Source organism: Trachypithecus francoisi, unplaced genomic scaffold (assembly GCF_009764315.1).
Source record: "Trachypithecus francoisi isolate TF-2019V2 unplaced genomic scaffold, Tfra_2.0 Lachesis_group4, whole genome shotgun sequence".
NCBI lineage: Eukaryota > Metazoa > Chordata > Mammalia > Primates > Cercopithecidae > Trachypithecus > Trachypithecus francoisi.
The window spans coordinates 1,739,954-1,752,317 of NW_022681469.1; the positions used below are offsets into that span (position 1 = coordinate 1,739,954).

The 12,364-nt window shown below is 51.4% G+C and overlaps 1 protein-coding gene across 2 annotated transcripts in view; it reads left to right on the forward strand.

The window, feature by feature from the left end:
• PTPRN2 (protein tyrosine phosphatase receptor type N2) overlaps nucleotides 1-12,103 on the forward strand; it is a 981,520-nt gene extending 969,417 nt beyond the window's left edge. For both annotated transcript variants that reach the window (XM_033192278.1, XM_033192279.1), the window contains 2 exons: nucleotides 5,511-5,584; nucleotides 10,432-12,103. In XM_033192278.1, coding sequence (XP_033048169.1) covers nucleotides 5,511-5,584; nucleotides 10,432-10,503 — 146 coding nt within the window. In that variant the 3' untranslated portion in view covers nucleotides 10,504-12,103. The remainder of the gene's footprint in view (nucleotides 1-5,510; nucleotides 5,585-10,431) is intronic.
• Nucleotides 12,104-12,364: the final 261 nt, after the last annotated feature.

A 12,364-nucleotide genomic window follows, 5' to 3' on the forward strand; every position in this document is an offset into this window, starting at 1 on the left:
TGTGACAAATAGTTTTAATACTTTAACACTAATATTCTTTTAATGGCTTTTGTTTAATGGTTAACATTTTTTCTCTAAAGCCAAAAAAAAAAGTCTGTTGTCTTAAAAATGTATTCAACCAATGTATAAACTTTTAACCCAATGAGCCCTGAGTGAATTAGAAAATAATGATGAGAACGATTTACATTTGCTGAGCTGGTCACGGCATGGTACCCAGCGGCCATTCAGGTGCCAGCGGAGCACGCAGAGCCTGGTGTCTGTGGCTCCCGCCCAGGTCCATCAACAGCGAGAGAGGTGGGTCTTCCTGGGTGTCCTGGGCATGAGGGTGCAGCCCAATCCAAACAAGAAACCGACTCAGCCAGAGCTCACCACACTGAGGTGCTAGCCAAGATGGCAGCCTGCGTCACTTCCCTGGACGTTCCCGACATTGACAACTCAAACCTGGTCAAGTAGCAGAAAGTGGCTCCACTGAGTCCATTCATCACTTCCCTGTATATTCCCAACACTGACAACTCAAATTAAACCTCATCAAGTAGCAGAAAGAGGCTCCACTGAGTCCATTCATTTCCCTGGTGTTTGAATCACCACGATGCTTCTTAGGTGGAAAACGCCTGGAACTTCTCTGTGGACCCACCCTCTGTCCCTGGTAACCATCGTTAAGGTTCCTTTCTTTCCTTCCATCCGGATTTTCTTTGTGTGTGCTCTGACTCCTCGACTGTTTGCAGGCTTTTCAGTGTGAGCGTCACACCACTGGGCCTTTCCGTTTACCTGGAATTTCAGTTTTGTTAGCTGCTCCTTCACCTTGTCAGCAAAATTGGATTTTTCAAGAGAGAATTCTACTTTAAATGCACTAGAGGGAGCTTTCTATGCGGTGGAGGCTTTAAATGAATCTTTGACACCAAGAAAAGCCTTTTACGAAGTGAAGGGGGACACATGCCCACCCAGCAGGTGTTTTATCAATGACGTTGTGCCCCTGCCCTGCCTGGCCGCACCCATGTTCAGGAGGGCACGAGAGCGGGCAGGATCTGGCGCCGGCCTGGCTGCACCCACGCTCAGGAGGGCACGAGAGCAGGCAGGACCCGACGCCTGGCCTGAGCCTGGCTGTCCAGGGTCTGTCCCTTATGAAAGATCTCACGCATGGGTTCTATGAAAGCTTCTCTCTCTGCCACACTTCAAGTAAGGAATTATTCTTAATTCTAGCATGCAAGAAGCAGGAGCTATCCACAGCGGACAATTGATTTTACTAATACATCCGTTACGGACCTAATGCTAGTGCCACACACTTTTTAAGCATTAACTCCGTTTCCTCCGCTCTTCAGTTTTGGTCTTGGGCTCATTGCGATTTGGAGGCATGCTCCCGTGTCGTTCTGTATTTCAGCCCAGTTCTCCCCATGTTGTCTGGGGATGACCCAGCGCATCTTTCTCCTTCCCTTTTTTCACTTTTCCTCACAAACCATAGTCTGGGAGGGAGCCACGATGTCGTGAAATAAGAGAGACTTTATCCATCGCATTTTATCTGAGGACCATGCCACTGTTCTGGGAGGCAGCTGCCAGCAATGACCATCTCCAGAAGTCAGTGCACGCAGAGGGAGAGCCCCTTCTTCACCCGCACCTGCTACAGCTCCTGACGGCTTCATGGCTCCGGCCAGAATTCAGGAGGGCAGTTGCCAGTGAGGGACGGTGGCCCGGGATTCCACACTCGCACAATCATACACACAGCCCTTCAGGTGACATTGCCGTTGAAAGTCGTTTTAAAAAAGAAGTTTCAGGGACTAAAAGCAAGTACCCTAAGCCACCTAAAGGAGAGAGGTTTTAACTCTGTGGCCCCGATGAACCCTGAACATGGCATCTCGGGAAGGCTGAGAGCTCCCTGTCTCTTGAATCAGACTATTTATACCACACCTGCTTGTCCTGAGGTTCATGACTCCTGAGACAGAGAGCTGAGAGATCCCCATAGAAGCTGCTGCTGTCCTCGTGCCTGGAAGGCTTCAGAGAACATGACTGATTGGATCTCACCCTCGCACAGAAGAGTTTGCTCACGAGATCTGTGAGGTCGCCTGAGTATCAAATGTGTTTTGCAAATTACACGTAATCATGTGTCATCTCACTGGACCCTCACTGGACCCTGGAAACGGGAGGAAAGCCCCTCAGAAGTGAGGCTGGCCCATCCAGCTTCCCCGCCACGCCCAGCATAGGGTGCAGAGTGGAAACCCGCACCTCAGCTCTGTAGCTCGCGCTTCCCCGTGTCACCTGACACAACTCGGCATCTGTCGGCAACCCCAGCGCTCCTGCCTTTAACTCACCTTTTTTGGTGTTGGGAAAATTTCTTAAAAGCCAATAGACACCTTACGTTTTTAATTACACAAGACTAGTTATAATACATTTTGTGTATTAGAACCTGGTTTCCAATCCCAGCAGCAAACAGCCGAAGATAGTGTGCTCTAAACGTGGGTGTGAGGCCCCAGCACATGGAGCCTCCCTGGTCCTGCACCTCGGCCTGTCCCCTCCCCACACAGTCCAGGTCAGCATCGTGCTGAGATCAGCAGTCGGGATGTGTGAGGAGTTACAAGACCCAGTGTTAGATGGAGCCTATACATTTCCCAGTTTCTGAGCTGTTATTCACGCAGCCAGCTGCTTTGCAGAATGACTTCCTTTCTAAATGAGAGGGCAGTTTTCCTTGTACATAGAAATACTGTGTTACTTTTATCGGGAAGCTATTTAGTTATGTTATTGTTTTTTACAAGTGGTAAACAGCAAACGTCTTGCCATTTCTTCTGGATGATTTCTAAAGAGCCAATCCAGCAGAATTTGGGGTGTGTGGTGACCATGGGGTGCGCAGTGACTGTGGGGTGTGTGATTGGTGGCCACAGGGTGTGCAGTGGCCATAGAGTGCATGGTTCCTGGGGGGTATGTGGTGGCCGTGGAGTGTGTGGTGGTCATGGGGTGCATGCCAGCTGGGGGGTGCGTGCTGGCTGTAGGGTGTGTGCTGGCTGTGGGGTGCACGGTGCCCGTGGGGTGTGTGCTGGCTGTGGGGTGTGTGATGCCCATGGGGTGTGTGCTGGCTGTGGGGTGCACAGTGTCTGTGGAGTGCATGGTGGCCAGTGGCCTTCCTTTGTGTGAGCCCCATCTGGGGTCTCTGTTTAGCTTGAGCCTTTATACCAACTTGAGATGCTTGAAAGATGCTGTGAATTGCACCTTATTTATCCTTCTGCCTATAGTTGTGGTATTTTTCACATTGAAATTGCAGCAAAGTTCTGGGGACAATGTGTCCAGAAGCCACAGCTCCTACCAAAGGTACAGTCACGGTGCAACAGACGATGTGGGCGTTTCTGAGGAGTTTTTTTGGCTGAAGCACGAACGTTCGTGCCATGGCGCTGAGACTAACCTCACGCTCTCCATGCAGGGACTTGACTTTCATAAGACAAGCTTGTCTCAGAGAGGCCAGTCCCCCTGCATCGTTTCTGCCGTGATTCTGCTATGTGGGCACAACTGCCGGAGTGCCCATGAGAGGAGGAGGAGAGGAAGCGGCATCCTCAGCTGCCACAGTCGCAGCTGCAGGAGAGGGTCCTTCGGCTTCCTCCCTTCCTCTCTACCATTTACCAAACTCACCCGTCAGGCTGTTTTAAATTTATGGATTTCTTTTAAAACAAGAATGTATTTACTGTGGCCTTGTCAACTTTTGAGGCCTTTGGAGACCCAAAGAGGAGCAATTAAAGAAACCTGTGCACCTGACCTCACCTTCCACCCGCATGAGCTGCCAGCTAGTTCCCTGGTGGCTGCGCTCACAGGGGCTGCCCCAAGAGAGAGGCTCCTTTCCTGCCTGCAGAGGCTCTGGCTTAAAAGGTGGTGGCCCTCATGGTGTTCCCGGCCCAGGAGGATGGGGTCCTTTAGCGAGGGGATGGGAGCTGGAGGGACAGCCAGCTTAGCCCGACAGGGGCTCCCATCACCACAAGCCCTGTTCCTGCTGGGGGAGGCCAGTGTCTCCACCTTCTGTGTTCAAGAGTGGGGAGACCCTCCAGCCAGGCAGGGCAGGTGGGGTGGTCATCTCACGCCGGGCCTCCCTGGTGGAGCCACTGCAGGGCTGTCCTGATGGCCAGATTCTCCGCACCACCTGCTCTGTTCTCCCTTCATGCAAACATGACATTTGGTTCCAACGTGTGTCCTCCCCAGCCTCCCTGTCACCCCTGCCTTTCCCTCCTGGCTGCCTGCGGCTCTGAAGCAGGCCCTGTGACTTGGAGGTGCTTTGCAGGCACCCACTACCCTGCTGGGATGATCCTGGAGCCCGAGCCCGCACTGGCTTTTCAGTTGCCACCCTATGAAGCTGCAGAACCACAGGGAAAGGAAATTGAGGAACCTTAGGAATTTTAAACCTGCTCTCCTGATTCGCTGGGTGAGGAGCGTGGGGTGCACTCAGGTTACGGCCAGAGAGAAAGGCCCGGGGCCCACCTGACTCTGGGCCACCTGGGCCTCCTCAGGTCATTGGCCAGCACTGTCCTGCCCACGGTAGTCAGGATTCCAGTGACTGCGGCTTCCTTCTCTCTGTGGCTTGGACGCACCGTTGGCCATGTCTCCATTTCCTCATCTGCGACTGGGGTGACCACAGTTCTCAGTTCACCGTGTTCGGTAGAGGGGACGTGAAGTGCCTGGCACCCATGTGGGTTTCCCTGTGGGATTCTGACCCACTTCAGAGGTGCCTCCTGCTCCTCATCCCACACCTCTCCGTGTTTCTCATCCTGGTGGCTGTGTCCTGTCTCCCCCTCTCACCTGCAACATGCTGGAGAGGTCGGGACCCTGTCTTGCTCATTATCTGTCTACTAAAGAACCTAGCAAAATGGAAAAACAAGAATATGTGCTGAATTAATTATTAGTTTAAAATTTAAAACTTAAATAGCATGATTTGAGTGCAGCCAGCAACACCTGCCGTGAGATCGGTGCTGTCTACAGGAGGATGGAGCTTTCAGTGAACTGCTGAGCTGGGAGTAACCATGGGCTACCTTTACTCAGTCCCAAAACGTGGAACATTAGAATTTAAAAAGCAGGAAACTCTACAGTTAAAAGCCAATGTTAAGGTTAAGTCCATTAATCTAAATTCATCTGATTTTTTATTTCTTTAAATGAAAAAGTAATCCTATGCAATCGAAGGTAAAGTTTATGTGTGGTTCCCTATGATTCACTACATTCCCTGAAGTGTCAAACAAAAAAAAAGAAAGAAAAGAAAGCCAGCTTTGGTTTCTGATGGCGACGGCCTGCTGTTGGTAAGTATCTGTATGAGCATCTTATAACAATTTTTCAGCCCAGCTTTCTGGAATTAATGCTAATGAAAGCTGCCCCTGCCTTCGTTTTCTATATGAACACTGAAATTGCAGCCGCCTGCCAGCCTGCTGAGGGATGAGTGTAATAATTTTCAATTGGCCTCTCAGCCCAGAGGGAACGTGGCTAGCAGGAGATTGACAGATGTGGCATGGATTATCTTGTGCTCTGAACTCAGCCCAATTTGTGGTTTGTTGCAGGTGCTAAAGAGATTGATATCGCAGCAACCCTGGAGCACTTGAGGGACCAGAGACCCGGCATGGTCCAGACGAAGGTACTGTCAGTCTCTCCTCCAGGACATAGACCCATTAAAGGTGCCTCTCTGGCCGTGTTCCTGAGAGGAGCACGGGGAGGGCCTGGTTTAATGTGAGCCACACACCAGTTGCTCTGCTCTGGCTGGCCTCGTCCACACCGGTCCTGCGTGGGTGGGGGCACATCTGGGCCCCCAGAGGTCCACTGACGAATCCTGCAACACCTCCAGATGCAGCCACATCTCAAGTTGTAGGAACTCGATTCACCGGCTCTTTCCATTCACTAGATTTGGGGGTGGGGGGAGAATGCTGTATTTTTGTAGAAACAGGTTGACGATAAATCCCAGAGCCCTCCGGAAGATGTTCTGAGCTCACTGAGTGCTGCCTGGCCACTCCGGGGCCTGTACTTTGTGGAGGACCCAGGGCACAGCATCCTGGAGCACCCAGAATCGCTCACACTTGCTGAAGAGGCCCAGTTTGCAGCAAGAGGGGTCAACACCAAAAAATTCTGGTGAGCTTTGGCTCAACGAGAACTGGACGTGAGGTTGATGTGTGCCTGGCTTCTCGCCCTGAGGCTGGGCTTGGCGTGCCTTTGGCCTCTCTGCTCCTCCGTTTCATTTTGCCCTCTCTGTGCAACTGGTAGCACCATCACGTGATTTTGTGAAAGTTCTTTGTAAGTCTTGGGACAGTATATTTTCTTCGGTTTTGTTGTTGTTGTTGTTTTGGGTTTTTTTGTTTGTTTGTTTTGTTTTTTGAGATGGAGTCTCGCTCTGTCACCCACACTGGAGTGCAGTGGTGAAATCTCAGCCCACTGCAACCTCCGCCTCGCAGGTTCAAGTGATTCTCCTGCCTCAGCCTCCAGAGGAAAAAAAAAACTCAGAAATAATCCACCAACCCTCCACCTAGTGTCCCCAAATATGAGCACCTCACGTAACCACAGTGCAGTGGCCAAACCCAGGAAGTCAGCATCGAAACAAACCACTGACTGACCGATAGTCCCAGCCCGATGCCCTCCGTGCCCCACCAGAGAACTTCCCCTGGAGCAGGACATGCCCGGGGCGGCCATGCAAGGGGCTCATGGCTCCTCTGCTGTCCGAGACGCTTCACGGCCATGAGGTCTTCTAGAGCACCAGCAGCCTTGCTCTGTCTTTGTGGAACGTCTCTTGTCTAGGTGTGTCCCACGTCCCCCGTGGTCCGGGCCGGGGGAGGGGGCAGGAATGTCCCTCACGAGGAACGCTAACCCTAACCCTAACCCTAACCCAAACCCACTGAGGTGTGTGTCTGGAGGTTTCTGCGTGGCTGGGTGATGATTTTTCCCCGTGTGGTTACTCAGTGTCTCTCGGAGAAGCTGGGACTGTGCACGTCGGTCTTTCCTTCTGCTTGTTCACCACAGCACTCGGCACGTATTGTGAGGCTGTCAAGAGAGGAAGTGACACGGGACAGCTGCTGTTCTAGCAGCAACAGTGGTCAAAACAAAAAAGTTCGGGTGAGCTTTGTCTCAACAAGAACTGGATGTGAGGTTGATGTATGTCTGGCCTCTCTGTACCAAGGAGTTCCCAGGTTTCATGCCATGGAAGGGTCCATCCATGGAAGGGTCCATCTTGCCTCACTGACCATCCTCCTGGCCTGGCTGCCTAGCAGCAAAAGAGGTGGCCTTGTGAAGGCAGGCACGTACCACCTTCTGGCTGGCCCTGAATCCCGGGAGCTTCAGGTGGCTCTGAACTAGACAGAGGAGGCCATGGAGGCTGGAAGAACGGGGCACGCATAACCAGGAATGGACAGCGAGCGCTACCTCAGGCAGGTGTGATCGTGACTCCACACCGAGGCCCACTCTGGGATAAGTCCCAGGAAATCTAAATTCAAATTAGTTTCCTCCCCACGCCTCTGCCTGCCTCTCAGGCAGCCTCCTCCCCTCCGGACGGGTGAGTTTGCCCAGAACACACACTGGTTTTAGGATGGGTCTGGGCAAAATCATCTCAAGGGGATATCTTCTTGCCAAAAGTGAAAAAACATTGCAAAGAGCAAAGCCTCCTGGCCTCCGTTGTGTGAATCCTGTTTGCCAGAACGAGCCCTTCCTGGCACACAGATGACTGAGGCATGCAAGGTGGTCCCAAGACCCTTCGTGAAGTGAGGTGCTTCGGGACTCATCAGAGAAGGAGGAAGCCACAATCACGATCATTACATGCCAGGTATTCCGTTCTACTCTATTTTTAAATGGCAAGATGACAGCAAAGACCTGGGACCAACCCCAATGCCCATCAGTGATAGACTGGATAAAGCAATGTGGTGCGTATACACTGTGGAATAATATGCAGCCATAAAAAGGAACGAGATCATGCCCTTTGCAGGGACATGGATGGGGCCAGAGGCCATTATCCTCAGCCAACTAATGCAGGAACAGAAAACCAAACACCGCCTGTTCTCACTTGTAAATGAGAGCTGAACAATGAGAACACATGGACACTGGGAAGAGAACAGCACACACTGGGGCCTGTCAGTGGGGAAGGGAGAGGGAGAGCATCAGGATCAATAGCTAATGCATACGGAGCCTAATTCCTCGGTGATGGGTTGATGGGGGGCGGCAAACCACCATGGCACACACTTACCTATGGAACAAACCTGCCTGCCCTGCACGTGGATCCCAGAACTTCAATATAAAATAAATAAGTAAATGGCAAGATGATGACACATACGCACTCTTGCCCTGTTGCCCAGATCACTTGGTGACCCGAAGCTCCGTTTTCTGCACTCCAGATTACAAAGTCAGCTTCCTAGCTGCTTCCTTCTTGGACTGGGCGTCCCGAGGAGTTCCCCCTCTTCCTTAAGGTTTGTGTTCAGGAGCCGTCTTGGAGCATGCACATAAATTCAGCTCCTGGAATTTCAAGGCATAAGGAAATGGGAACCACGCGAAAGTCACTGTCAACCCATGGCTGTGCTGCCCAACATCGCCCCGAGACTGAACTTCCCCTAGAAGTTCAGTTTCACAAAGATAGAAACATTATTTGGGCACAATGCTGCTGTCCAGTCTGAATGCTGCTGTCCAGTCTGAATGCTTTTCTTCCACGAAGCCAAGAGGAGGCGTCTGCAGCTCCTTTGAACGGAGGAAGTCACGCTGCTTCGTTTGGAACTGAAGACAAGGAAGGAATGAGCCGTTGATATGAGCACCCGGAGACCAGGATGACCACAGGCCCCGACAGCAAAACACCATCGTTGCAGTAAAAAAGAACCTCGGGAGAGCCGTTTCCTCCCTGGAATTTGAGTCGAATAGAAAATATTTCACTCAGTCCCTGACCACAAACTCCGTCATCTTAGAAAAAAAGTCCAGGCACCCAGAGGCTGAACCGCAGCTCAGGATTTGACACCACACGAGCTGCCAGAGGCGACACACTCAGCCACACACACCGTGCAAACCCACACACCTGCACACACCCATGCATACAACCACACACATCTACACACCCACACACACTGCACACCCACACACCTGCACACACCCATGCATACAACCACACACATTTACACACCCACACACACTGCACACCCACACACCTGCACACACCCATGCATACAACCACACACACCCACACACACCTACACACCCACGTACATGGTGCGCACCCACACAGCCACGCACACTGTGCATACCCACACATCTGCATAGAGTGCACACCTACACAGCCATGGACACTGCACACACCCCCACATTGCACACATCCCCACAGACGCCAGTAGAGTCCCCAGCAGACCATTCCGTCAGCATCAGGGCAGAGGAATATGAAAGGAGAAACTGTCTTTTGTCTCAAAATGAGCATCACATTATTTTGACTTTCTGATGTAGGTTCAAGCTATTTTCCATGTTTCTGTTATGCACTAAACATTCAAACATGGAAATTATCATTTTTGGTTCGGGGCTACCCTGTTCCTTAAATGATCAAGTACTGAAGCCGTCGACAGGGCTTTCCTTGCCAAAGTTGTTAGCTGGGTAACAGCCTGCATGTTGTTACCGTCCACGCGTTCTTGGCTGTAGCTGGAGTGCTGCTGGCCTGCTTTCGAGTTTTCCATAGCGGTGTTTTGAGGTGGAAACTGAAGAGCAAGCAGAAATGAGCATTTATCTACCTCACCTGCGGGAGAGGAGGCAGATACACTCTCCGGCGCTAAGCCCTGGTCTTTGGAGGAGCGAATAGTCCTGGCATTGTGAACCCGTCCTTCACACTCTCTGGATGCTCTTGGCAGGCTGTCCGTGGAGGGAGGGGTGCCCCTCAGGTGTGCCTGCCCGAGTGGCTGTGGACATGCACGTGCCCTGAGCCAGGAGGGGTGTGGACAAGGGGAGGTTTCTCAGCATGTGGAACGGAGTGGGTCTGGTCTGAGTAACAGGTGGATTTCGAAAGCGATGAAATGCCCCACTTCTGAGGACAGGAAACGCCCAAGCGTGGCCCTCATTGTGACTTTTAATGGCGACATCTGTCTGGTGTCTGCACCTGCCCCTCACTCCCTCCACCAAGGCGGGTGACCGTGAGGAGGAATCGTGGAGTCGTAGTGTCAGAAGGATGGGGCAGGACGCAGGGAGCCGTTTCCCTCTCGCTGCTTCTGTGGGCAGCCTCTCCCCACAGGGGGAAAGATAGGCTTTCTAGTGCAAGAGAAGTTCCAACGTGTGTCCATGGTTGGATGCACCAAAAGGTACACTTTCCTTTCTAAGGAAATCTGAGCCTTTTGCCTTTATTGCTAAACAATTTCTTTCTGCGAAACGGCCACGGAGCTGATGCTGCTGGGAAGTGGGGACACAGCTCTCATTTGCAGGGAGCCGACGCTGTGGCAGGAGTAGGGGGAGGACGCCATCTCATTGGCACTTCTCTCCTCTCTTGCCCTGCAGGAGCAGTTTGAGTTCGCGCTGACAGCCGTGGCTGAAGAGGTGAACGCCATCCTCAAGGCCCTTCCCCAGTGAGCGGCGGCCTCAGGGCCTCAGGGGAGCCCCCACCCCACGGATGTCGTCAGGAATCGTGATCTGACTTTAATTGTGTGTCTTCTATTATAACTGCATAGTAATAGGGCCCTTAGCTCTCCCGTAGTCAGCGCAGTTTAGCAGTTAAAATGTGTATTTTTGTTTAATCAAACAATAATAAAGAGAGATTTGTGGAAAAATCCAGTTATAGGTGGAGGAGAATCAGTTCATCGATTTTCACTTGCTTAAAAAAAATACTTTTTCTTAAAGCACCCATTCACATTCTTAGTTGCAAGTAATGTTGCGTGAACAATGCGGTAGCCGGTATGTTCAAGGCAGTTTGCAGGAAGAGTGTGCTTGTCATCTGCCGCTTTCAGGAGGGTGGATCTGCTGTGCAAGAGGGGCCGGGGAAGCTGGCAGCACTCAGTGAGGCTGCCCGTGCACAAGGCACATTTGGCATTTGTCTTTAAGACAATCTATCACTGGGAGAAGCCGCAGGGTCAGAATTGAACATCATGCAGCTTCGGGGCAAGTGAGACAATCACAGCACCTCACTGCATCTCCATCAACACTACCCTGGGAACCATGGACGGCCCCCATCAGCCACACCTGTCACCCCAAGCAGAGAGATTCAGGGGCTCCCCGGGGGCAGATACCTGTCCACCCCATGGGTAGTGCCCACTTGAGGCTGGCACTCCCCTGACCTCACCTTTGCAAAGTTACAGATGCACCCCCAACATTGAGATATGTTTTTAATGCTAAAATATTGATTTCTACATTATGAAAGCAGACGCCGCCGTGAACGCTTACCTGTGAGATAACCAGAACCAGGAAGAACCAATCTGGGCATTGAGCAAGCTGTGAGGGTCCCCAAGAGCACATGAACCCTGCCAGGCCCCCGCTGGCTCCTCCAGGCACATCCTGGACCTGTGGGGCCCCAGAGAGGGCCGAGGAGGAGATCAGGGCGACCCAGAGAGGGCTGCAAGGATTTCCCTCGCAGGAGAGGAGGAGATCAGGGCGACCTGCACGCACTGCTTAGAGCCTGGAAGGGAACTACGTGTTCTGACATCATGTAAACCTAAGCACATAGAGAGATTCGGATTTGGCAAAATAACATTTGAGTATCAGATTCGCCATTACCCCCACCCCAGAAACAGGACAATTCACTTCATTAAACCCAGGATGATCACATGGAAGGCGATGCAGAGGCAGCTGTGTGGGCTGCAGATTTCCTGTGTGGGGTTAAGGATAGAAAACGCATCTCCCTCCGGCCCTTCCCACAGCTTTCCTCCATCTTAGATAGATTGTACTCTCCAAAGGCCGTACCAGAGGGAACGCAGCCTACTGAGCGGACAGAATGATGCCGAAATATTGCTTGTGTCTCTACATGGTATTGTAATGAATATCTGCTTTAATATAGCTATCATTTCTTTTCCAAAATTACTTCTCTTTATCTGGAATTTAATTAATAGAAATGAATTTATCTGAATATAGGAAGCATATACCTACTTGTAATTTCTAACTCCTTATGTTTGAAGAGAAACCTCCGGTGTGAGATATATAAATATATTTAATTGTGTCATATTAAACTTCTGATTTCACATTCCGGTGATCTTTATTTGGGGAGGAGAAACAATTGTCTCCATCTGTCTTTTTGTTTCCTAAGCCGCTGGACAGGTATTTAGATGCTGGAACAAAGCATGGGCGTTTCCTAGAACTCCAGGTCATGTTGCCACTTTATCTGTAGCATTAGATGTGTACAAAGGGCCAGGGTGTCACTGAGGTTTCATCTTTAAAACAGGATTGGCCAGGCGCGGTGGCTCAAGCCTGTAATCCCAGCACTTTGGGAGGCCGAGACGGGCGG